A 25,258-nucleotide genomic window follows, 5' to 3' on the forward strand; every position below is an offset into this window, starting at 1 on the left:
TGCAATCTCACACCCTCTAAAAACATGAACACGCCTAAGCATGAAGAAGTAGTCTTTAATTCATTGAATAATTGTTGAATAATTACAAAATAACAAGCTATTTATACTAATCTAAGAGGTCCAGATCCTCAAAGGATTTAGAGTTAGCTAAGGAGTAGGATTTAGCAAATCTAAACCAACTAAGGATAAGACTAATAAAATCATAACAACTTAAGGATTTGGATATCTAATCCAAATCTACTAAAGATTGACTAAATCTAAACAAAATAAGGCTAATTAATCAAGGGGGGCCGAAATATTGGAGGCCCAACCCATTAACAAAGCAAAAACTCAAAATAAGCTAACTAACTTAATGAGAGGCAGGGACAAGCAGGGCCTGGGTGTGCTATCTGGCACGGGCGTGCTTCAATGTAGGAGTTCCCTCGTGAGAGTCAGAGGGAAGCACGGCCAGGGTGTGCTATTTGGCACGGGGGTGCTTCAGAGTCAGAGGGAAGCACGGCCTGGGTGTGCTATTTGGCACGGGGGTGCTTCAAGGTAGTTGTTTTCCTCAGCAAGTCAGACGAGGGCACGGCCTGGGGTGTGCCATCTAGCACGGGCGTGCTAACCAATTCATGTTCCCACTCAACATGTGCTTCTATTAATGTGAGAAACTTAGGTGTTCCTTCAAGTTCTTCATAGCACTTGTTGAAAGCAAGGTCATGGAGCTCTTTTGTAACTTGTTCTTGAATATGTAAGGACATGGTTGCTCCATACTTCTTTGCACGGCTCCTTGTAATTGGTCCACTAGGAAGTGCTAATGGATTGCCATTGTTGTGGTCCTTGTTCCCTTGAGCTCCATAGGTGGTTGGTGGTAGTGGATCCGTATCATGCATCCATGTCAAAAGGAGACAAATCATTAACATTGAAAACAATGTAAACACCATACTCACCTAGTAAGTCTATCTTGTAGGTGTCCAAATTTCCACGTTCATCAAGCTTAATCTTCCTTTGCTTGGGAAACTTTTCCTTGCGGAAATGTACCCAAACCCAATCACCTAGTTTAAACACAACATGTCTTCTTCTCTTATTGGCACGGTTGGCATAGCCTTTGTTCTTCATGTCCATATGAGCCCTAGTCTTAGCGTGCATCTCCTTCACCAATGTAGGCTTTTCCTCACCATTAGAAAAATCCTGCAACAAAGAAACAAAACTAGAAGGTAGAGAAAAATTGTCAATGTTAGTTAAATTAAGCAAAAACTCCTTAAATCGAATCATTAGGACCGGTCTACCTTCACTCACATTGTTTTGGATCTTTCTCACATACATAATTTGTTTCTCCTTTTCACTCACAATTGGGCCATTAATTTGTTTTGTTATTTTTGTGGCCTCTTTGCCTTCATCCTTACTCTTTTCTCTCTTTTGTTCTCTCAATCTTGAAGTTTCACTCTCTAATGGGCCATTAATTTGTTTTGTATCTTTTGTGGCCTCTTTCTCCTCTTTTTCTTCATTCTTTTCACTCTTTTCTTCTTTTGAAATCTCATTCTCATTTTTCCTAAAGGCTGAAACCTCTCTTTCTCTCTCAATTATCTTCCTTTGATCTTCATATACTTCTTGAGGTGATAATGGATCAAGAACCATCTTTTTATCCTCAATTGATGATTGGCAATCCTCTTTTGGAAACACATCTGCAAATTCTTGCAAAGGATCAACAAACACACTTGGCAAAGATGGGTTAGGATCATTGATGACCAAACAAACTTCTTTGCACAAAGGTACAATTATAGGTTGAATTTGTCTTTCCTTTTCTTTTCCCTCTTTCTTTTTATTTTTACTCAGTATATTTTCACTCATTTTATTTTGACTCTCTTTTTCTTTATTGACAGTCTCAAAACTCATCTTTTGATTTCCATATTGGTCTTCACATGCTTCTTTTGAGGAACATGATCTTGGGCCAGTCATCCATCCATCCTTTGTGAATGAATACCTATTAAGGTAATCCACACTTTTCCTTCCTTGCACCCTCCCTGACTTATTGTTCAAATCCCTAAAGTAATGGTTAGGATTATCAACCTCCTCACCTTCAAGAGTTTGAATTCTAGTTGATGTAGTACTAGGACGAGCTCTTGTTGTATTAGAGCGTCGGGCGGCTTTAATCTCCTTCAAATCCTTTCTCATATCTTGGAAGAAACTGTTGAAGCTTCTAAACTGTTCTTGGATTGACTCCATTACAAGTTTTAATTGGGAATCATCCATTTGACTTTCATCCTCACTATTATCTGTACTCATTGTTAGTATCCAAAAGAGAAAACACAAAAGATTTGAGTTATTGGTAAATCACTCCCTCACGTGTTTACACTCTTTTAATCACTCCTTGCAATTCTTCCAATTGTACTTCAAAATCTTTAGGTCAACCAACCAACTCAAAAGCACGTTTAGAAACAAGGAATAAGCCCTAACAATGAAAAGCAAGCACAATTCTAGAAAGAAGACACAAGACGAGATGGATAGTAGCACAAGAATATAAACAATGCACTACTTTAATTATCAATTAGAGTGTAGTAAACAAGTAAACACACCCTAACAATGTAATAGAAGCAATAGAAAGTTCAAACAAAAATAAAGAAACTAGAATTTAAAAGACAATTACTGGATATAATGTATGAATTTAGCTTACTACAAAGCAAACCAAATATAGACCTAATTAATTCTACCCAAAACAAAGCAAGCAATCAAAGAAAAAACCAAAAGAAAACAATGGCCAGAATCGGGCACGGGCGTGCTAGTAATGCTTAGTCCAACAAGTGAAGGTCAGGCCCTAGCACGGGTGTTCTTGAGGTGTAGCACGGGTGTGCTGATTTGAAGCCTTTTTCAATGTATCCCAATTTAGGTAGGATTTTAGATTTGACAAGGATTGTAGTAGAATTGCTTAATCTCAAAAGATATGGACAACTAATTCTTGTTACAAAGTAGTTAAGATTGGATTTGATCATAAGATTATAATGGATAAACTTAATCCCACAATATAAGGTCAAATCCCCAAGAATTAGGAACTAATCCCACAAAATATGGTCAAATCCCACAAAATAAGGTCAAATCCCTAAGGATTAGGAACTAATCCCACAAAATATGGTCAAATCCCTAAGGATTAGGAACTAATCCCACTAAATATGGTCAAATCCCAAAAATTTAGGAACAAATCCCACAAAATATGGTCAAATCCCTAAGAATTAGGAACAAAATCCACACACAATCAAGCTTCTTTTAATGGACGAAATTTTTTTTTTATACTCTTTTTTTTTTAGTCAACAAGATCTAAGACCAAAACTTCCATATCTGAACAAGAATGAAATTAATAAATTTAATTGAAGCAAAACTCGAATTTAACAAAGCAAAACAAGAAAACAAACACAAGAAACAAGATGAAGAAGAAAACAAACACAAGAACAAGAAGAACAAGAAAACAAATAAACACAAACCCTAGAACTAAGATAAATAAGAATTTACCTTAATCTTTGGCTTTGATACCAAACTGACGCGGAACCCAATGGAAATAAATTCCATGAACTCTATGACAAGTTTTGGAAGAGATCCAAGATCTAAATAAATTCCCCTCTATGGCACCCAAAGCTTAAAGAAGCAAGAACACCAATAATAGAGTAATAGAATAAGATAAACGCCACAAAAGAATTGATAAGTTTACCTTGATTCTTGATGCAATTAAAAGAATGCAATCTCACACTCTCTCTAAAGCAAGGACACGCCAAAAGCATGAAGAAGAAGTCTATTTCATTGATTGAATAATAATTGTTAAATAATTACAAAATAACAAGCTATTTATACTAATCTAAGAGGTCTAGATCCTTAAAGGATTTAGAGTTAGCTAAAGATTAGGATTTAGCAAATCTAAACCAACTAAGGATATGACTAACAAAAATCATAACAACTTAAGGATTTGGATATCTAATCCAAATCTACTAAAGATTGACCAAATCTAAACAAATCTAGGATAAGGAATAATTAATCCAAACCAACTAAGGATAAGGAATAATTAATCCAAACCAACTAAGGATAAGGACTAACTAATCCAAACAAACTAAGGATAAGGAATAATTAATCCAAACCAACTAAGGATAAGGAATAATTAATCCAAACCAACTAAGGATAAAAATAAAAGGGTGGCCCAATTTATTGTGGCCCAACCCATTAACAACATTACAGCTCAAAACTAACAAAAATGGGCTAACTTATTATGCCAAAGTTAGGCTCTACTATGGCCAGGGCATGCCATATGCTGGAATTTCAGATTCCATCTCAACATGTGCTTTCACTAATGTGAGAAACTTAGGTGTTCTCCATGCTTCCTTGAGATCTATGGTTGAGTGGTAGCGGATTCGTATCATTGCGATTCCGTATCAAATGATAGCTTCAGGAATTTGAGATATTTTGGATTATTAGGAGTGCATTGTGTGCCTTATTTGAGATGCTTGTGACATACTATGCCAATTCAAATAATCATTTATGATGATCTCTACTCATGGGGTGACATCTCATATAAAATACTAATGTTTTTCCAAATTTTGACTCTAGGAGGCATTAGCAGTTAGATTTCCATCTGTTTAGACAGATAGAAATGGAATAAAGATCGGGATTGACTGTGTCTACATATGTCGCCTCCTTAATTTTGTGTATATGTATTTTAAGGAGTTTGTACTGTTAGATTATTTTAATAATCTGAGTGCCCCATGTAATTAAAGGGCTGGTTCTAATTAAGGTGGCCCAAGAAGATGGTTATTGGGCTTAATAGGATGAGGACCAGTTAGGGTTTTAATACCCTTCCTCTGCCTTATAAAAGAGAAAGTAAATCAACAGCGGAGGTCAAGAAAAGAAAACAGAGAGTGTGACGGCTACCTCAAACACATACGGTGATAGGTTCTTTGAGAGAGCGTGAAAAGAAAAACTCCTGTGCTGTTGATAATTCTCTGACCATTAAGAGAGCACTTACGGACAAAAGGTCAGAGTGAAGAAATATGGATCTACTGTTACAGTGCGAATCGAATTGCCGCAACGAGGTAATCAATAGCTATGGATCAAGGTACGCTTCCACTTAGTATGTATTCTAATTAAACAAATTCTATGAACTATAAGACTTAGCTATATATTAAAGTTTATTTAACATGTAGCATCAGAGCCTGATCCTGTTCTAGATTTGTTTGATAGTCTTTTATTTGGCTTAATTAATGGAAATTGATTTAGTATTGTGAAGTTGATTAATTTGGTATAAACTAAGCCAAAATTATAGAAGTAGAAAACCGTTTGTTTTCTTTATGCTTTATAAATTATTTTGTTGTGTTATTTATAAAGAAAGGTTATGACATCTTATTGTAAAATGTCACAAAGTTTTGAAATCTTAATTTAATCTCATAAAGTTTTGCATGAATCAATGTTTAATGAATGGAAAACTTGTTAGTCACCAAAGTGGCCTTGATTGGATTAGTTTAGACATTAATTATGCAGCTTTCAATTGTTCATGTTTATGTGTGTTTTCTACCCCCCCCCCCCCCGGTGGACTCGAAAACATCCCTGTTTTATTTATTATTTTTATGTGTTGTTTATTTTGATGTGGAAAGTAATCTTATTATGAAAAGTGGTGATAAAACATTTTATTGGATACGATGCTGATAAATCGGTCTTATAAACAGTTTTTGAGTCACCACCCATTATTTCGGCAATTGGACCGTTTTCAATTTTATTTTATAAAAAGTGACTCCATTTTAAACCCAATTTTATTTAAGGCCAAATTATTAAAAAGACTGGTCAGGCGCACCAATGCGATTCTGGGTAAGGGAATTGGGTACGCCGGCCCGTTGGAAACCGACGCCCGGAAAAACTGGCCTCTTTTAACCTACGATTTGTACTTTATTTTAGTTAGAAAAGCCAAGTTATTTGCTTACTTAAACCCAACCCAATTGAATCGAAAAGAGTTCCTATATGGAAAATTACTTAATCGCCCCAATCAAATCCAATTATCACATTCATAATCATTAAAACCAAAACAATTAAATCAAATAAATAAAAGACCCGCTCTTGCCTTATGGTTCAAGGCGGGCAGCAAACCGAACCTAAAATACATTCTACCCGATTCAAAATTAAACCCAAAAACCAAAATCAAGTATAATTATTATTTAGCATCTAAATCACATATTATTATTATTTTTTAATTTAATCCTAAACATGCAAATTACTAACAAACCCATAAATTTAATTTCATTTTTCATTCGACCTAAAATTGTAAAATCCATACAAGTAAATACGCAAAATTACATTTTAGTACTCTAAACTTAATTAAATTGCAATCTGTTCATAATTGGTCATCTTCGGGTTTATTAGAGAATTAAACTTTATTTTGTGTAAAATTTATTATTTTCTTTAAAAAAACAAAAATTATTTCTAGAATCTTAGAACAGTTGCGTCACACAACTCCCAGATCTGTGACGGATCTAGTAGTTCCGTTACCGAACTATCCCAGAAACTCCAGATCCATTAGAAACTCATTTTCAATCCACAATCTGGAAAATAGAACACTGGATATAGAAATAAAATTTGAGTATGAACAGATCCGTCATGCATCCTTGAGATCCGTTATGGATCCATCAGTTGCGTGACGCAACTGCTCAGGCCCAATCTTATTTTTCAAATGATACGAACAGATCTGTCACACATCTTCCAGACCCGTTACGGATCCGTTAGCTGCGTGACGCAACTGCTCTGGCCTAGGTTTATTTTGCAAATGATTTGTTTAGATAATTTTTTATTCATTTTTTATCCAAATATGTTTTAAGACAACCTCAAACGACCAAAGATCAACAAAATACAATCTAAAGAAGTTTAAACTACTAAAACCACAAAAATAAATAAAAAGTACAAAGAGAGGTTAAAAGAGTTACCTAATCCTCAGATTGAGGATTGTAAATGGCTTAAACGCCTTAACAAATGAGAGTTAAGGCCTCCCAGAAGCTTTGTCACCAAGGATTCAAACACTTATATTTTTCTCTATTGATTTTTTTTTCTTTTTTATGATTTTGTTTTTATCTAAGTTAATATCTAATGGCAATTTTTCTTCAAATGAACTCAAAAGAGTCTCTGGAGAAAAATGTAGCCGAAAGTGTGTTTTTCAAACGCCTTAAAAAACCAACCCCCTCAAATGAGAGAAAAAGATAAATTTATGGAAGTAGGGCAGCAGAGGATAGCTACGTCACGCAGCTTACGGCTACGTGATGGATCCGATGGTAGCGTGACGCAGCTTCCTTTCTGGACCATAGCCACATGTCGTGTGTCGCTCAGACAGAATAAAAAAAACCATTATGTCATCATTTTTGGTAAAGTCATACAAATCCGAGTTGCGTGACGCAACGGCAGTGCCGTCACGCATCTTCTAGCTGCGCGACGCAACTCTGACGCCACCAGAAACTTAAAATCGGTTTAATTTAAATCCTTGGATTAAAAGACTTCTAGATAGCATTAACCCTTCATTCTGTATCCTCGTATCCTCATCGGATCAGGCGGGGGCATAAAGACACACGTCAACAGTTTGCCCCCCCCCCCCACTTTATCATTAATCGTGTAAACAATTAATGTTAAAGTGGCTCACTGACATGCCTTCAATCTTGGGTTGAATGAAGTAGCTGTCTTGATCATCTGGTCACGTCCAAAGCTCAGTTTGATCGGCTTTATTGGCTCCCATCGAATCTATAATTATCTCCAAAGCTCGGTTTGATTAGCTTTGAAGACACCTCCGAAGCTCGGTTTGATTGGCTTGAAGGATTTTGGTTGAGATTGTCCTGATCATCTGGTCACGTCCAATGCTCAGTTTGATCGGCTTTGTTGGCTCCCGTCGGATCTGTAATCATCTCCAAAGCTCGGTTTGATTGGCTTTGAAGACACCTCCGAAGCTCGGTTTGATTGGATTGAAGGATTTTGGTTGAGATTGTCCTGATCATCTGGTCACGTCCAAAGCTCAGTTTGATCGGCTTTGTTGGCTCCCGTCAGATCTGTAATCATCTCCAAAGCTCGGTTTGATTGGCTTTGAAGACACCTCCGAAGCTCGGTTTGATTGGCGTGAAGGATTTTGGTTGATATTGTCCTGATCAGCTTCGCAATACACCATCACTAATTAGGATTTGAGTCAGCTTCGAAAACCATCACTGACTCGATTAAGGATTCCAAAGCTCAGTTTGATCGGCTTTGTTGTCCACCTCCTCAGCTCAGTTTGATCGGCTTTAGAGGGTTTGGTATAGAGATTGTCTTGATCAGTTCGCAATACACCATCACTAATCAAGAAAAGGATCCAAACAGCTTCGCAATACACCATCACTACTTGGCCTAAAAATATTTTTAAGAGAAAAGAGCAATTTTTGTGTACAAACAGATCTCGCTTTTGTTAGATGTTGGAGCATCACATGCCCATGCATTAATAATCATAAACTTTGAAATTTGAAATTTTGCATCAGGGCAAAAGATTTTATTTTTACCGCCAGTCTGGAATTCCATCCCGAGACCAAAAATATTATCTTTTAAGTAAACCTTGAAAATCTTATTTTTATTTATTTATTTTATTATTTTTATTATCATTTATTTTTTTTTTTTTTTTTGCAAAAATTTTAGCAAAAATTTTGTTAAATTTTCCTAGTCCTAAATTTTCAGGTATACTCTGATATGGATCCATTGGTGCTTCCTAGTGGGCTTGGATGTGTTCTTATCCTTTGTTGCTTGTTTTGGTCTAATTAATATGTAAGGGATATGGGCTCATAGTGTTTATTTAAGTTATTTTGGGTTGGTTTTATGATGCATGCAATCTGCCCAATATCTAGTTGTTTGTTTTGGGCTGGAAATGACTTTATTTTGTGTTTTAGAGTTAAGCCCATGTGTTTTGGCCCTAGGGCAGCCTAGTTAGATGCTCTTCTTTAGGGTTATGTTTGTTTAAGGCATATAAATAGCCTCCTTAAGATGTAAAATGGGATTTTTTTGGCATAATTTGAATCAAAGGCAGAATTGTTCATGCTCTTGCATGTTCTTCTTGATTAGAGAGATTGTGAGAATTTGCTATCCTCTAATTGCATCAAGAATTAAGGTAAACTTATCAATTCATTTGTGGCGTTTATCTTGTTCTTTGCTCGATTATTGGTGTTACCGTTTCATTATAAACGTGGGGTGCCATAGAGCATTTTAATCTCGATTATTGGTGTTTCCGTTTCATTATAAACGTGGGGTGCCATAGAGGCGAACTTATATCCCATTCCTTTGATTCCCGATCCCGGTTCCTTATCATTTGGTATCAGAGCCAAATCAAAGTTTTGGGGTAAGTTCTGTTATCTTAGTTAGGAATTTGAGTTTTCTTGTTGTTGGATTCATTGTTGTTTATCTTCGTGTTTTCTTTTCATTCTGAGAGATCTACACATTATCTCTTTAGATCTTGTTGGATCTAGACAATTTCTCTTTAGATCTTGTTGGATTTAGCTAATTTCTCTTTAAATCTTCTTGAATCTAGTTTTCTCTTTGTATCTTCTTATTGTTTGCATCATTTTCTAGTTACCCTTTTGACTAATTCAAGATCTATCTTTGATTATTCTTGTTGTTTGCTTGTTTCTTGATAAAAAAAAAAAAGATCCAGACATTGCAGCCTTAGATCTTATTAATTAGATCTTACAACACAAAAAAAAGGTCATTATTAAAGAAAGATAAGTCAAAAATTGTTAAGGTCATTACCTACTTAAGTTGAATTGGTAGACACAAAATTGTTGGACAACCTACATACTAAGTCAATATCTACCTAGATTGAAATTGGAAGACACAATTGCTGGACAACCTAAAGGCATTTTGACTTGATTTGGGATCTTATCTTGAGAAAACACAAAAGTCATTGTTGGACAACCTAAATATTAAGTCATTACCTACCTAAATTGAAATTGGGAAACACAAACCATCCACTTATACCTTGTTAAGGCCTTACCCTACCTAAATTGGGTCACATTTGTGGGTTAAGTGAAGATACAAGTCATGCACGCTGCTACAGTAACTTGCTACAGGAACTCAGAATCATCCGTGCTACAGTACCTTAAAAAAAAAATTTTTTTTTTTGGGTTTTCTTTGTTTGCTTGCTTTGATTGGGTAGAATTAATTAGGTCCATATTTGGTTTGCTTTGTAGTGAACTAAATTCATACATTATATCCAGAAATTGTCTTTTAAATTCTAGTTTCTATTTCTTGTTTGTGTGCTATCTTTGCTTCATTTATATTGTTAGGGTGTATTTGCTTGTTCCAACACTCTAATTAATAATCAAGTAGTACATTGTTTTGTTCTTGTGCTACCATTCATTTTGTTTGAGTTTTCTTTCTAGAATTGTGCTTACGTTTCTTTTGTTAAGGTTTATTTTCCTTGTGTTCTAAACGTGCTTTGAGATTGATTGGTTGGCCTGAAATTCTGAAGTACAATTGGAGGATTTGCATGGAGTGATTAAAGAGTGTAAACACGTGAGGGAGTGCTTTATCACTGACTCAAATGTTTTTGTGATTTCTATTTTGAACTCTAACCATGAGTGCAGACACATTTGGAGATAATAGTGGGGAGGGAAGTCAAATGGAGGATCCCCAGTTGAAACTTGTAATGGAGTCAATCCTAGGACAGTTTAGAACTTTCAACAATTCCGTCCAAGATATGAGAAAGGAGTTACAGGAGTTTAAAGCTGCCCAACGTTCTAATACAAGAAGAGCTCAACCTAGTGGTACACCAACTAGATTTCAAACTCATGAAGAGAAGAAGGTCGATAATCCTGATCGTTACTTTAAGGATTTGAATAATAAGTTAGGAAGGGTGCAAGAAAGGAAAAATGTGGATTACCTCAATAGGTATTCATTCACAAAGGATGGGTGGATGACCATTCCAAGATCATTTTCCTCAAAAGAAGTGGATGAAGACCAATATGGAAAGCAAAAGATGAGTTTTGAGGCTGTCAATAAAGAAAAGGAGTGCAAAAATAAAACGAGTGAAAATATATTGAGTGTAAATAAAAAGAAAGAGGGGGAAGAAAAGGAAAAACAAATTCAGCCTATATTTGTACCTTTGTGCAAAGAAGATTATTTTACCACTAATGATCTTAACCCATCCTTGCCAAGTGTGTTTGTTGATCTTTTGCAGGACTTTGAACATGTGGTTCCAAAAGAGATTGCCCAATCTTCATGTGAGGGTGAAAAGGTGGTTCTTGCACCATTGACACCTCAAGAAGTGAATATTGATCAGAAAAAGTTGCTTGAGAGAGAGAAAGAGGAGTTCACTGATGTCTTTCTTGAAGAGTTGCCTAGTGGATTGCCACCTTTGAGAGGGATAGAACATCAAATCGATTTCATCCTTGGCTCCACCATTCCAAATCAACCAGTCAATAGAAGCAATCCAATGGAGACAAAGGTGTTGCAAAGGCATATTCAGGTTGTAGCAAACAATGGAGTTCAATACGGTCTAAAAAGGAGAAGAAGAGTAAAGAAAAGGGCATGGATTCTAAGGAGAAGTGGACTTATCTTAGCAAGCAAAAGGATACCTCAACTTTTAACTAAGATTCGAGGACGAATCTTTTTGAGGAAAGGGGGAATGATATGGATCCATTGGTGCTTCCTAGTGGGCTTGGATGTGTTCTTATCCTTTGTTGCTTGTTTTGGTCTAATTAATATGTAAGGGTCTTTTAAATTCTAGTTTCTATTTCTTGTTTGTGTGCTATCTTTGCTTCATTTATATTGTTAGGGTGTATTTGCTTGTTCCAACACTCTAATTAATAATCAAGTAGTACATTGTTTTGTTCTTGTGCTACCATTCATTTTGTTTGAGTTTTCTTTCTAGAATTGTGCTTACGTTTCTTTTGTTAAGGTTTATTTTCCTTGTGTTCTAAACGTGCTTTGAGATTGATTGGTTGGCCTGAAATTCTGAAGTACAATTGGAGGATTTGCATGGAGTGATTAAAGAGTGTAAACACGTGAGGGAGTGCTTTATCACTGACTCAAATGTTTTTGTGATTTCTATTTTGAACTCTAACCATGAGTGCAGACACATTTGGAGATAATAGTGGGGAGGGAAGTCAAATGGAGGATCCCCAGTTGAAACTTGTAATGGAGTCAATCCTAGGACAGTTTAGAACTTTCAACAATTCCGTCCAAGATATGAGAAAGGAGTTACAGGAGTTTAAAGCTGCCCAACGTTCTAATACAAGAAGAGCTCAACCTAGTGGTACACCAACTAGATTTCAAACTCATGAAGAGAAGAAGGTCGATAATCCTGATCGTTACTTTAAGGATTTGAATAATAAGTTAGGAAGGGTGCAAGAAAGGAAAAATGTGGATTACCTCAATAGGTATTCATTCACAAAGGATGGGTGGATGACCATTCCAAGATCATTTTCCTCAAAAGAAGTGGATGAAGACCAATATGGAAAGCAAAAGATGAGTTTTGAGGCTGTCAATAAAGAAAAGGAGTGCAAAAATAAAACGAGTGAAAATATATTGAGTGTAAATAAAAAGAAAGAGGGGGAAGAAAAGGAAAAACAAATTCAGCCTATATTTGTACCTTTGTGCAAAGAAGATTATTTTACCACTAATGATCTTAACCCATCCTTGCCAAGTGTGTTTGTTGATCTTTTGCAGGACTTTGAACATGTGGTTCCAAAAGAGATTGCCCAATCTTCATGTGAGGGTGAAAAGGTGGTTCTTGCACCATTGACACCTCAAGAAGTGAATATTGATCAGAAAAAGTTGCTTGAGAGAGAGAAAGAGGAGTTCACTGATGTCTTTCTTGAAGAGTTGCCTAGTGGATTGCCACCTTTGAGAGGGATAGAACATCAAATCGATTTCATCCTTGGCTCCACCATTCCAAATCAACCAGTCAATAGAAGCAATCCAATGGAGACAAAGGTGTTGCAAAGGCATATTCAGGTTGTAGCAAACAATGGAGTTCAATACGGTCTAAAAAGGAGAAGAAGAGTAAAGAAAAGGGCATGGATTCTAAGGAGAAGTGGACTTATCTTAGCAAGCAAAAGGATACCTCAACTTTTAACTAAGATTCGAGGACGAATCTTTTTGAGGAAAGGGGGAATGATATGGATCCATTGGTGCTTCCTAGTGGGCTTGGATGTGTTCTTATCCTTTGTTGCTTGTTTTGGTCTAATTAATATGTAAGGGTCTTTTAAATTCTAGTTTCTATTTCTTGTTTGTGTGCTATCTTTGCTTCATTTATATTGTTAGGGTGTATTTGCTTGTTCCAACACTCTAATTAATAATCAAGTAGTACATTGTTTTGTTCTTGTGCTACCATTCATTTTGTTTGAGTTTTCTTTCTAGAATTGTGCTTACGTTTCTTTTGTTAAGGTTTATTTTCCTTGTGTTCTAAACGTGCTTTGAGATTGATTGGTTGGCCTGAAATTCTGAAGTACAATTGGAGGATTTGCATGGAGTGATTAAAGAGTGTAAACACGTGAGGGAGTGCTTTATCACTGACTCAAATGTTTTTGTGATTTCTATTTTGAACTCTAACCATGAGTGCAGACACATTTGGAGATAATAGTGGGGAGGGAAGTCAAATGGAGGATCCCCAGTTGAAACTTGTAATGGAGTCAATCCTAGGACAGTTTAGAACTTTCAACAATTCCGTCCAAGATATGAGAAAGGAGTTACAGGAGTTTAAAGCTGCCCAACGTTCTAATACAAGAAGAGCTCAACCTAGTGGTACACCAACTAGATTTCAAACTCATGAAGAGAAGAAGGTCGATAATCCTGATCGTTACTTTAAGGATTTGAATAATAAGTTAGGAAGGGTGCAAGAAAGGAAAAATGTGGATTACCTCAATAGGTATTCATTCACAAAGGATGGGTGGATGACCATTCCAAGATCATTTTCCTCAAAAGAAGTGGATGAAGACCAATATGGAAAGCAAAAGATGAGTTTTGAGGCTGTCAATAAAGAAAAGGAGTGCAAAAATAAAACGAGTGAAAATATATTGAGTGTAAATAAAAAGAAAGAGGGGGAAGAAAAGGAAAAACAAATTCAGCCTATATTTGTACCTTTGTGCAAAGAAGATTATTTTACCACTAATGATCTTAACCCATCCTTGCCAAGTGTGTTTGTTGATCTTTTGCAGGACTTTGAACATGTGGTTCCAAAAGAGATTTCCCAATCTTCATGTGAGGGTGAAAAGGTGGTTCTTGCTCCATTGACACCTCAAGAAGTGAATATTGATCAGAAAAAGTTGCTTGAGAGAGAGAAAGAGGAGTTCACTGATGTCTTTCTTGAAGAGTTGCCTAGTGGATTGCCACCTTTGAGAGGGATAGAACATCAAATCGATTTCATCCTTGGCTCCACCATTCCAAATCAACCAGTCAATAGAAGCAATCCAATGGAGACAAAGGTGTTGCAAAGGCATATTCAGGTTGTAGCAAACAATGGAGTTCAATACGGTCTAAAAAGGAGAAGAAGAGTAAAGAAAAGGGCATGGATTCTAAGGAGAAGTGGACTTATCTTAGCAAGCAAAAGGATACCTCAACTTTTAACTAAGATTCGAGGACGAATCTTTTTGAGGAAAGGGGGAATGATATGGATACATTGGTGCTTCCTAGTGGGCTTGGATGTGTTCTTATCCTTTGTTGCTTGTTTTGGTCTAATTAATATGTAAGGGATATGGGCTCATAGTGTTTATTTAAGTTGTTTTGGGTTGGTTTTATGATGCATGCAATCTGCCCAATATCTAGTTGTTTGTTTTGGGCTGGAAATGACTTTATTTTGTGTTTTAGAGTTAAGCCCATGTGTTTTGGCCCTAGGGCAGCCTAGTTAGATGCTCTTCTTTAGGGTTATGTTTGTTTAAGGCATATAAATAGCCTCCTTAAGATGTAAAATGGGATTTTTTTGGCATAATTTGAATCAAAGGCAGAATTGTTCATGCTCTTGCATGTTCTTCTTGATTAGAGAGATTGTGAGAATTTGCTATCCTCTAATTGCATCAAGAATTAAGGTAAACTTATCAATTCATTTGTGGCGTTTATCTTGTTCTTTGCTCGATTATTGGTGTTACCGTTTCATTATAAACGTGGGGTGCCATAGAGCATTTTAATCTCGATTATTGGTGTTTCCGTTTCATTATAAACGTGGGGTGCCGTAGAGGCGAACTTATATCCCATTCCTTTGATTCCCGATCCCGGTTCCTTATCATTTGGTATCAGAGCCAAATCAAAGTTTTGAGGTAAGTTCTGTCATCTTAGTTAGGAATTTGAGTTTTCTTGTTGTTGGATTCATTGTTGTTTATCTTCGTGTTTTCTTTTCATTCTGAGAGATCTACACATTATCTCTTTAGATCTTGTTGGATCTAGACAATTTCTTTTTATTCCTGATGCGGTGTTGAAAGAAAACTTACCTTAGGGTATTTTGCTAAATTTGATGATTTTGCCCCCTGTGCGGCGAGTAGATGGAATTATTGAAGTAGACAAGCCACACACCGTCTCCAAATTGCCTAAATAAGCCGATTTGGGCTTTGCTTTATGATATATATATTTTTTGAGACTTTGCTTTATTCCTGCATAAAGAAAACAAAACCACAGAAACAAAAAGGAGGCATCCCACTCACTTACAAGAATGGTCCTCCTTGTTAACGCAGGCATAAATGCCCATCTACATTATTCCAAAATTGACAAAAGACAATAAAATGAAAGCTAGAATTAACACAAAATAAGAGTTACTGACGCGGAACCCAATGAAAATAAATTTCATGAACTCTATGACAAGTTTTTGGAAGAGATCCAAGATCAAACTAAACCCCTCTCTATGGCACCCAAAGCTTAAAGAAGCAAGAACACCAATAATAGAGAAAAAGAATAAGATAAACGCCACAATTAGATTGATAAGTTTACCTTGATTCTTGATGCAATTAGAAGAATGCAATCTCACACTCTCTAAAAACATGAACACGCCAAAGGCATGGAAGAAGAAAATCTCTCTTTAATTGATTGAATAATTGATTTATAATTACAAAATAACAAGCTATTTATACTAATCTAAGAGGTCCAGATCCCTAGAGGATTTAGAGTTCGCTAAGGAGTAGGATTTAGCAAATCTAAACCAACTAAGGAGTTGACTAACAAAATCATAACAACTTAAGGATTTGGAGATCTAATCCAAATCCACTAAAGATTAACTAAATCTAAACAAACCAAGGCTAAAATAATCATGGGGGGGTCGAATTATAGGAGGCCCAACCCATTTACAAAGCAAAGAACTCAAAATAACTAACTATGTTAATGAGAGGCAGGCTAGTGCACGGTCTAGGGCGTGCCAAGGCGCACGGGCGTGCGCGCATGGTGTGACTTCCTTCGCGAGAGGCAGAGAAGTGCACGGCCTGGGGCGTGTCAGCTTGCACGGGCGTGCGCACATGGAAGAGTTTCCTTCGCGAGAGTCAGTAAGGTGCACGGCTTGGGGCGTGCTGAATGGCACGGGCGTGCTCCGAGTCATGTGTTGTTCCTTGAAAGGCAGTAGCTTGCACGGCCTGGGGTGTGCCACCTTGCACGGGCGTGCTATCCAAACATGGTTCCCACTCAACTTGTGCTTCTATTAATGTGAGAAACTTAGGTGTTCCTCCAAGTTCTTCATAGCACTTGTTGAAAGCAAGGTCATGGAGCTCTTGTGTGATTTGTTCTTGAATGTATAAGGACATGGTTGCTCCATACTTCTTTGCACGGCTCCTTGTAATTGGTCCACTAGGAAGTGCTAATGGATTGCCATTGTTGTGGTCCTTGTTCCCTTGAGCTTCATAGGTGGTTGGCAGTAGTGGATCCGTATCATCCCCCCCTTCTTTAAAAAGATTTGTCCTCAAATCTGCATCCATGTCAAAGGGAGACAAATCACTAATATTAAAAGTTGCAGAAACACCATACTCACCTGGTAAGTCTATTTTGTAGGCATTGTCATTGATGCGCTCTAAGACTTGGAATGGACCATCTCCACGTGCATCTAGCTTATTCTTCCTTTGGTTGGGAAATCTTTCCTTGCGAAAGTGTACCCAAACCCAATCACCTGGCATAAGCACTAACTTCTTTCTGCCCTTGTTGGCTTGATTAGCATATTGCTTGTTCCTCTTTTCTATGTTGGCTCTAGCCTTCTCATGTAAAGACTTCACCAATTCTGCCTTTTTCTCACCATCTAGATTAGAAAGTTCATTTAAAGGTAAAGGAACAAGATCTAATACAGTTAGTGGATTAAAGCCATAAACAAGTTCAAATGGGCTATAACCTGAAGTAGAATGTATGCTACGATTATATGCAAACTCAATGAATGGCAAACAATCTTCCCAAGTTTTCAAGTTCTTACCCACAATGGCACGAAGTAATGTCCCTAAAGTTCTATTCACAACTTCAGTTTGTCCATCTGTTTGTGGATGACAAGTCGTAGAGTAAAGCAATTTAGTTCCAAGCTTACTCCACAAAACTCTCCAAAAGTGTGAAAGGAACTTTGCATCCCTATCAGAAACTATAGTTCTTGGTACCCCATGCAATCTTACCACTTCTTTAAAGAATAATTCAGCAATATTGTTGGCTACATCAGTTTTATGACAAGGAATAAAATGAGCCATCTTGCTAAATCTATCAACAACAACAAATATGCTATCTCTACCACGTTTAGTCCTAGGTAATCCAAGTACAAAGTCCATAGATATATCAATCCAAGGAGAACTAGGAACAGGTAAAGGCATGTATAATCCATGAGGCATAGACTTAGATTTGGCCTGTTTACATGCAATACAAGAGTTACAAACTCTTTCTACATCTTTAATCATATGAGGCCAATAAAAGTGTTCATTCAACATATCATAAGTCTTATGTACCCCAAAGTGTCCCATCAATCCCCCACTATGAGATTCAATCACAAGCAATTCACGCATAGAACATTTAGGCACACAAAGTTTGTTGTTCTTAAACAAATATCCATCATGTCTATAGAACTTATCAAATGCTCCATGCTCACAAGCTACATATATGTTGCCAAAGTCTGAATCTTTCACATATAAGTCCTTAACATACTCAAATCCAAGCAATTTAGAACTAAGAGCAGTAATTAGAGTATATCTTCTTGATAATGCATCAGCAACAACATTGTCTTTTCCATGCTTGTATTTAATCACATATGGAAATTGTTCAATAAATTCAACCCACTTACCATGTCTTTTATTGAGCTTACCTTGACCCTTCAAGTGTTTTAGGGCCTCATGGTCAGTATGGATGACAAACTCTTCAGGTAATAAGTAGTGTTGCCAAACATGTAAAGTTCTTACCAAGGCATAAAGCTCTTTGTCATAGGTTGAATAATTGAGTTGTGCTCCATTCAACTTCTCACTAAAGTAGGCAATTGGCTTCTTTTCTTGCATTAGGACAGCCCCAATTCCCACTCCCGAAGCATCACACTCAATCTCAAAAGTATTATCAAAATTAGGCAAAGAAAGTATAGGTGCAGAAGTTAACTTCCCTTTTAGTGTTTCGAATGCCCTTTGTTGTTCTTCTCCCCACTTAAACCCAACTTCCTTTTTGATTATTTCTGTTAATGGTGCTGCAATTGAAGAGAAATCTTTAACAAACCTTCTATAGAAGCTTGCCAACCCATGAAAACTCCTAACTTCAGTAACTGATTTGGGAGTTGGCCACTCTTTGATAGCTTTCACTTTCTCCTCATCTACTTCAATACCCTGTGCACTCACAATAAAACCAAGAAATACAAGTCTATCTATACAAAATGTGCATTTGTTAAGTTTAGCATACAACTTTTCTGTCCTCAAAGTTTGTAACACTATCCTAACATGCTCAATATGATCATTAAGAGACTTGCTATAGATGAGTATATCATCAAAGTATACAACCACAAACTCTCCTAAGAAGGCACGCAATACATGGTTCATAAGCCTCATAAAAGTGCTAGGTGCATTAGATAGTCCAAAAGGCATAACTAACCATTCATACAAACCATACTTAGTTTTAAAAGCAGTTTTCCATTCATCACCTGGTTGCATTCTAATTTGATGGTAACCACTCATTAAATCAATTTTAGTAAAGTAAGTTGCCCCATGCAATTCATCTAACATATCATCAAGTCTAGGGATAGGGTGTCTATACTTCACTGTAATTTTGTTGACCGCTCTACAATCAACACACATGCGCCATGTTCCATCCTTTTTAGGTACTAGAAGCACGGGAACGGCACACGGGCTCATGCTTTCTCTCACCAAACCTTTCTCCATAAGTTCATCAACTTGCCTTCGCAACTCCTTTGTCTCCATTGGATTGCTTCTATAGGCAGGCCTATTTGGAATGGTGGATCCAGGAATAAAGTCAATTTGATGTTCTATTCCCCTTAAAGGTGGTAAACCACTAGGTAGTTCACTAGGAAAGACATCATCAAATTCCTGCAACATAGAAACAAACATAGAAGGCAAACTATCAAGGTTAGCATTAGTTTCAGCAAATAAAATTTCCTTGTACCTAAGAAGCAATATGGGCTTCTCCAAGGCAATGGCACACTTAACCTCTCTAGCTCTTGCATAAAAAGTCTGTTTCTTTTTCTCCCCTCTTTCTTTTTCACTCACAATTGGGCCATTAATTTGTTTTGTTATTTTTGTGGCCTCTTTTCCCTCACTCTTACTCTTTTCTCTCTTTTGTTCTTTTGAAACCTCACTCTCATGTTTTCTCAAGGCTGAAACCTCTCTCTCTCTCTCAACTATCTTTCTTTGGTCTTCATAAACCTCTTGAGGTGATAAAGGTACAAGAACCACCTTTTTTCCCTTATGAATCAAAGAGTATCGATTGTGGAATCCATCATGAAGTGCTCTTCTATCATATTGCCATGGTCTTCCCAACAATAGATGTCCAGCTTGCATAGGTACTATATCACATAAAATTTCATCCTCATACCATCCAATAGAAAATGGCACAAGTACCTGTTTAGTCACTTTCACTTCCCCACAATCATTCAACCATTGCAACCTATAAGGCTTAGGATGCTTGAGACAAGTTAAGTTCAGTTTGTTTACCATGTTTACACTAGCAACATTAGTGCAACTACCCCCATCAATAATAAGAGTACACACTTTTCCACTAATCAAACATCTAGTGTGAAATATATTCTCACGTTGCTCAAGGCTTTCCTCTTTAACTTGCATGTTCAAAGCACGTCTAGCAACCAAAGCTTCTCCATGTTCAGGAAGTATTAAGTTTTCTGAATCATCATCATCATTATCATCAAGTAATTTAGGAATGTCATCATAATCACTACATTCAGATTCAGAACTAACATTCCCATCATCTTTAATAATCATAACCCTTTTATTAGGACATTGAGATGCATAATGCCCTTTCCCCAAACATTTAAAGCATTTAATTTCTCTAGAAGGGGTTGTAGAGTTAGAAGTACCTTTGTTGCTTTTAATTGGAGTTTGGACAGCTTCTTTACCTTTTGAAGTTGAATCTGTCCTTTGAGAGTTAGAACCTCTAAATTCCTTCTTCTCACCTTCCTTAGGCCATTTAGATCCCCATGTGTTGTTGGAATACTTGTTGGTGTTGGATCTTTCCTTTTTCTGTCTTTCAAGTTTCATGGCCATATCTACCATCTCTTCTAAGCTATCATACCTATACATCTCTAAGGCATCAGCAATATCTTTGTTTAAACCTCCAAGGAATCGTGACATGGTGATTTGCTCTTCTTCCTCAATCTTGGCTCTAGCCATGCAAATCTCCATCTCCTTGTAGTATTCTTCCACACTCCTTCCTCCTTGCACCATTCTAGCTAATTTATTGTGTAAATCCCTAAAGTAGTGAGTAGGGACAAACTTTTGGTGCATCAATTCTTTCATGATTTCCCATGGTGGTACAGGTTGCAATCCCTTTCTTCTTCTTTTCAATAGCAATTGTTCCCACCAAAACATGGCATAGCCTTTGAATTCAACAGCAGCAAGATGGGATTTCTTTTCTTGAGAATAGTTATGGCATTCAAAGATTTGTTCTACCTTTCTCTCCCATTCAAGGAATTCTTCAGCATTGTTGTTACCTTTGAATTCTGGAATTCTCATCTTGATTGATCCCAAGTCCCCATCAATTTTGTTAAAATTAGTACCTTCAGTTTCTTCATCATCATGGGGTTGAAATCTAGCTTGTTGTCGAGCTCTTGTTGCATTGGAACTTTGTGAAGCCCTTATCTCTTGCAATTCCTCCTTCATGTCTTGGAAAAGGTTATTGAAGGTTCTAAACTGTCCTTGAATTGCTTCCATGAAAACTTTCATTTGAGGATCATTAATTGGACTTCCATCTCCAGATTTTCCTGAACTCATGGTTAGTATTCAAAGAGAAAACACAAAAGAATTTGGTAAATCACTCCCTCACGTGTTTACACTCTCTTTAATCACTCCTTGCAATCCTTCCAATTGAACTTCAGAATCTTAGTTCAACCAATCAACCCAAATGCACGTTTAGAATCAAGGAATAAAACTTAACAATGAAAAGCAAGCACAAATACTAGATAGAAGACTCAAAACGATATGGACAGTAGCACAAGAACATAAACAATGCACTACTTTAATTAATTAGAGTGTAGTAAACAAGCAAACACACCCTAACAAAGTAATAGAAGCAATAGAAAGCTCACACAAAAAAAAAAAACAAAGAAACTAGAATTTTAAAAGACAATATTAGGATATAATGTATGAATTTAGCTTACTACAAAGCAAACCAAATATGGACCTAATTAATTCTACCCAAAACAAAGCAAGCAATCAAAGAAAAACAAAAGAAAACAATAGACAGATTTGAACACGGGCGTGCTAGATGGAGCACGGGCGTGCGTGTAAGGTCTTAATCCAACAAGTGGAAGTCAGAAAAGTGCACGGTTGTGCTTGAGGTGAAGCACGGGCGTGCTGCCTTGTGTCCCTTTTTCAATGCAACCCAATTTAAGTAGGATTCTTAGATTTGACAAGGATTGTAGTAGATTTGCTCAATCTCCAAAGATATGGTCAACTAATTTTGTTATCTTATCCACAAGTAGTTAAGATTGGATTTTATCACAAGATTATAGTGGATAAACTAAATCCCATAAAATATGGTCAAATCCCTTAGGATTAGGCACAATCCCACTAGATATGGTCAAATCTCTTAAGGATTAGGAATAATTCCCACAAAATATGGCAAAATCCCACAAAATAAGGTAAAATCCCTTTGAATTAGGATCAAATCCCTTGGTTGCAGGAACAAATTCAAGATCCACACACACAAATTTCAATGGTGGACGAAATTTTTTTTTTTTCTATACTCTTTTTTTTTTTTTTTTTTTTTTTTGGTCAACAAGATCTAGGATCTAAACTTCCAGAATTGAAACAAGCACGAAATTTATGAAATTTAATTGAAGCAAAACGAATTGAAACTAAACAAAAGAAAACAAACACAAAAGAGACTAGATGAAGAAGAAAACAAACACAAAACAAAAGAACAATAAAACAAATAAACACAAACCCTAAAGCTAAGATAAATAAGAATTTACCTTAATCTTTGGCTCTGATACCAAACTGACGCGGAACCCAATGAAAATAAATTTCATGAACTCTATGACAAGTTTTTGGAAGAGATCCAAGATCAAACTAAACCCCTCTCTATGGCACCCAAAGCTTAAAGAAGCAAGAACACCAATAATAGAGAAAAAGAATAAGATAAACGCCACAATTAGATTGATAAGTTTACCTTGATTCTTGATGCAATTAGAAGAATGCAATCTCACACTCTCTAAAAACATGAACACGCCAAAGGCATGGAAGAAGAAAATCTCTCTTTAATTGATTGAATAATTGATTTATAATTACAAAATAACAAGCTATTTATACTAATCTAAGAGGTCCAGATCCCTAGAGGATTTAGAGTTAGCTAAGGAGTAGGATTTAGCAAATCTAAACCAACTAAGGAGTTGACTAACAAAATCATAACAACTTAAGGATTTGGAGATCTAATCCAAATCCACTAAAGATTAACTAAATCTAAACAAACCAAGGCTAAAATAATCATGGGGGGGTCGAATTATAGGAGGCCCAACCCATTTACAAAGCAAAGAACTCAAAATAACTAACTATGTTAATGAGAGGCAGGCTAGTGCACAGTCTAGGGCGTGCCAAGGCGCACGGGCGTGCGCGCATGGTGTGACTTCCTTCGCGAGAGGCAGAGAAGTGCACGGCCTGGGGCGTGTCAGCTTGCACGGGCGTGCGCATGGAAGAGTTTCCTTCGCGAGAGTCAGTAAGGTGCACGGCTTGGGGCGTGCTGAATGGCACGGGCGTGCTCCGAGTCATGTGTTGTTCCTTGAAAGGCAGTAGCTTGCACGGCCTGGGGTGTGCCACCTTGCACGGGCGTGCTATCCAAACATGGTTCCCACTCAACTTGTGCTTCTATTAATGTGAGAAACTTAGGTGTTCCTCCAAGTTCTTCATAGCACTTGTTGAAAGCAAGGTCATGGAGCTCTTGTGTGATTTGTTCTTGAATGTATAAGGACATGGTTGCTCCATACTTCTTTGCACGGCTCCTTGTAATTGGTCCACTAGGAAGTGCTAATGGATTGCCATTGTTGTGGTCCTTGTTCCCTTGAGCTTCATAGGTGGTTGGCAGTAGTGGATCCGTATCAGTTACCGCTTTATTCGGATGCCAATTGCGCATATGTTGTATCTCCGGATGCTTCCACCGCTACTTCTTCCTATTTGATTCCTTGTAGTGGCGAATCCGCACCCTATCACCACCGAAAGCAGAAGCCAGCCAGCTGGTGATGAGCATCATTTTCAACCCATTAAGGCCTTTCCCTTCCTATAAATATGAGTTCCATTCTTCATTCCCTCATCATTCCACCGCATTTGAAACAAACTGTTTTAACAACCCTTTTCTTCCATGGCTTTTAGAAATCAAGTCTCATCTTTTGTTCAATCACTTCCTGATAACCTGTGGGGAATCCACCCCATGAATCAACTAGCCTGGTTGAAATACATCAAAGACTTGAAGCCTGACCATGGTTTCTTGTCCTGGCTCATAAGGCATTTCAACCCCAATACTATGGTTTTCCGATTTGACGATTCTGAAGTGACGCCAACCTATGAGGAGATGTGCGCTATAATGGGTCACCACCCTGAACAGGATGAAACTCCAGCTTTGCCCCCAGGCCTAAGATATGATCTGACCGAGGTTGCTGCTCTATGTCCGGTTTACCTTCCTGGTGGAATAGATCTGGACCAAGGCCTTCCCTTAGAGCCTTTCCTGACTAGGGTTCTGTCAATGGATGCGAACCCCTCTTGGGTTGGGGCTTATTGTTTCCTGTTGCTGAACATGTATGCTATGAAAAATCGCCAACCTAGAATTGGAGATTTCCGACTACTGACCGTCGTCCGAGACATGCAGGTGTATCGTCGCACCGTCTTCATGATGATCATAGGAGAGACCATGTGCTGGGTTAGGGACATTGCCCTTCAGGTCACCAACTTCAACGTTCACCATCGGGGTTCCCCGATGTTACTACAAGCCTGGACTTTAGATAAACTGAGCATGATTCCTCCAGTCCCAGCTAGTTCAATCCCAACTTATGGTCCTGCCAATTTTCGCACCCGTTCTCGAGGACACTTTGATTTTGGAGATAACCCCATTGATACGAATTTGCCATCACTCATCCATGGAACTCAAGGGAGCAAGGAGAACAACATGAAAAATCCATCAGTGCTACCTAGTGGATCAATTACAAGAAGTCATGCAAAGAAATACAGAGCAACCATGGAGATAAAGAAAGCATGATACGGAATCGCTACCACTCAACAATAGATCTCAAGGAAGCATGGAGAACTCCTAAGTTTCTCACATTAATGGAAGCACATGTTGAGATGGAATCTGAAATTCCAGCATATGGCATGCCCTGGCCATACTAGAGCCTAATTTTGGCATAATAAGTTAGCCCATTTTTGTTAGTTTTGAGTTGTAATGTTGTTAATGGGTTAGGCCACCAATAAATTGGGCCACCCTTTTAATTTTTATCCTTATTTGGTTTGGATTAATTATTCCTTATCCTTATTTGGTTTGGATTAATTATTCCTTATCCTTAGTTTGTTTGGATTAGTTAGTCCTTATCCTTATTTGGTTTGGATTAATTATTCCTTATCCTTAGTTGGTTTGGATTAATTATTCCTTATCTTAGATTTGTTTAGATTGAGCTAATCTTTAG

The 25,258-nt window shown here is 37.2% G+C and overlaps 1 protein-coding gene across 1 annotated transcript; it reads right to left on the bottom strand.

Moving 5' to 3' along the window:
• Positions 1–929: 929 nt before the first annotated feature.
• LOC149494663 (uncharacterized) lies at positions 930–20,888 on the bottom strand. The gene is made up of 8 exons (XM_089724392.1): positions 19,734–20,888; positions 19,293–19,595; positions 17,644–19,211; positions 16,925–17,283; positions 16,775–16,870; positions 1,588–1,664; positions 1,021–1,170; positions 930–938 (listed from the first exon to the last, which is right to left on the bottom strand). The coding sequence occupies exons 1-8, from the start codon at positions 20,886–20,888 to the stop codon at positions 930–932; spliced, it is 3,717 nt and encodes a 1,238-aa protein (XP_089580518.1).
• Positions 20,889–25,258: the final 4,370 nt, after the last annotated feature.

The sequence above is a fragment of the Jatropha curcas genome, chromosome 7 (assembly GCF_041381405.1).
Source record: "Jatropha curcas cultivar XTBG-Jc1 chromosome 7, XTBG_Jcur_1.0, whole genome shotgun sequence".
Classification (NCBI taxonomy): domain Eukaryota; kingdom Viridiplantae; phylum Streptophyta; class Magnoliopsida; order Malpighiales; family Euphorbiaceae; genus Jatropha; species Jatropha curcas.

Coding starts and splice junctions, on each gene's coding strand:
- LOC149494663 (XM_089724392.1), bottom strand. CDS start 20,888: ATGAAAGAATTGATGCACCAAAAGTTTGTCCCTACTCACTACTTTAGG. Junction 16,871..16,924: donor AGACTTACCAGGTGAGTATG/GTGTTTCTGCAA, acceptor ACATGGATGCAG/ATTTGAGGACAAATCTTTTT. Junction 1,665..16,774: donor GAACAAGGACCACAACAATG/GCAATCCATTAG, acceptor AAGAATTTGCAG/ATGTGTTTCCAAAAGAGGAT.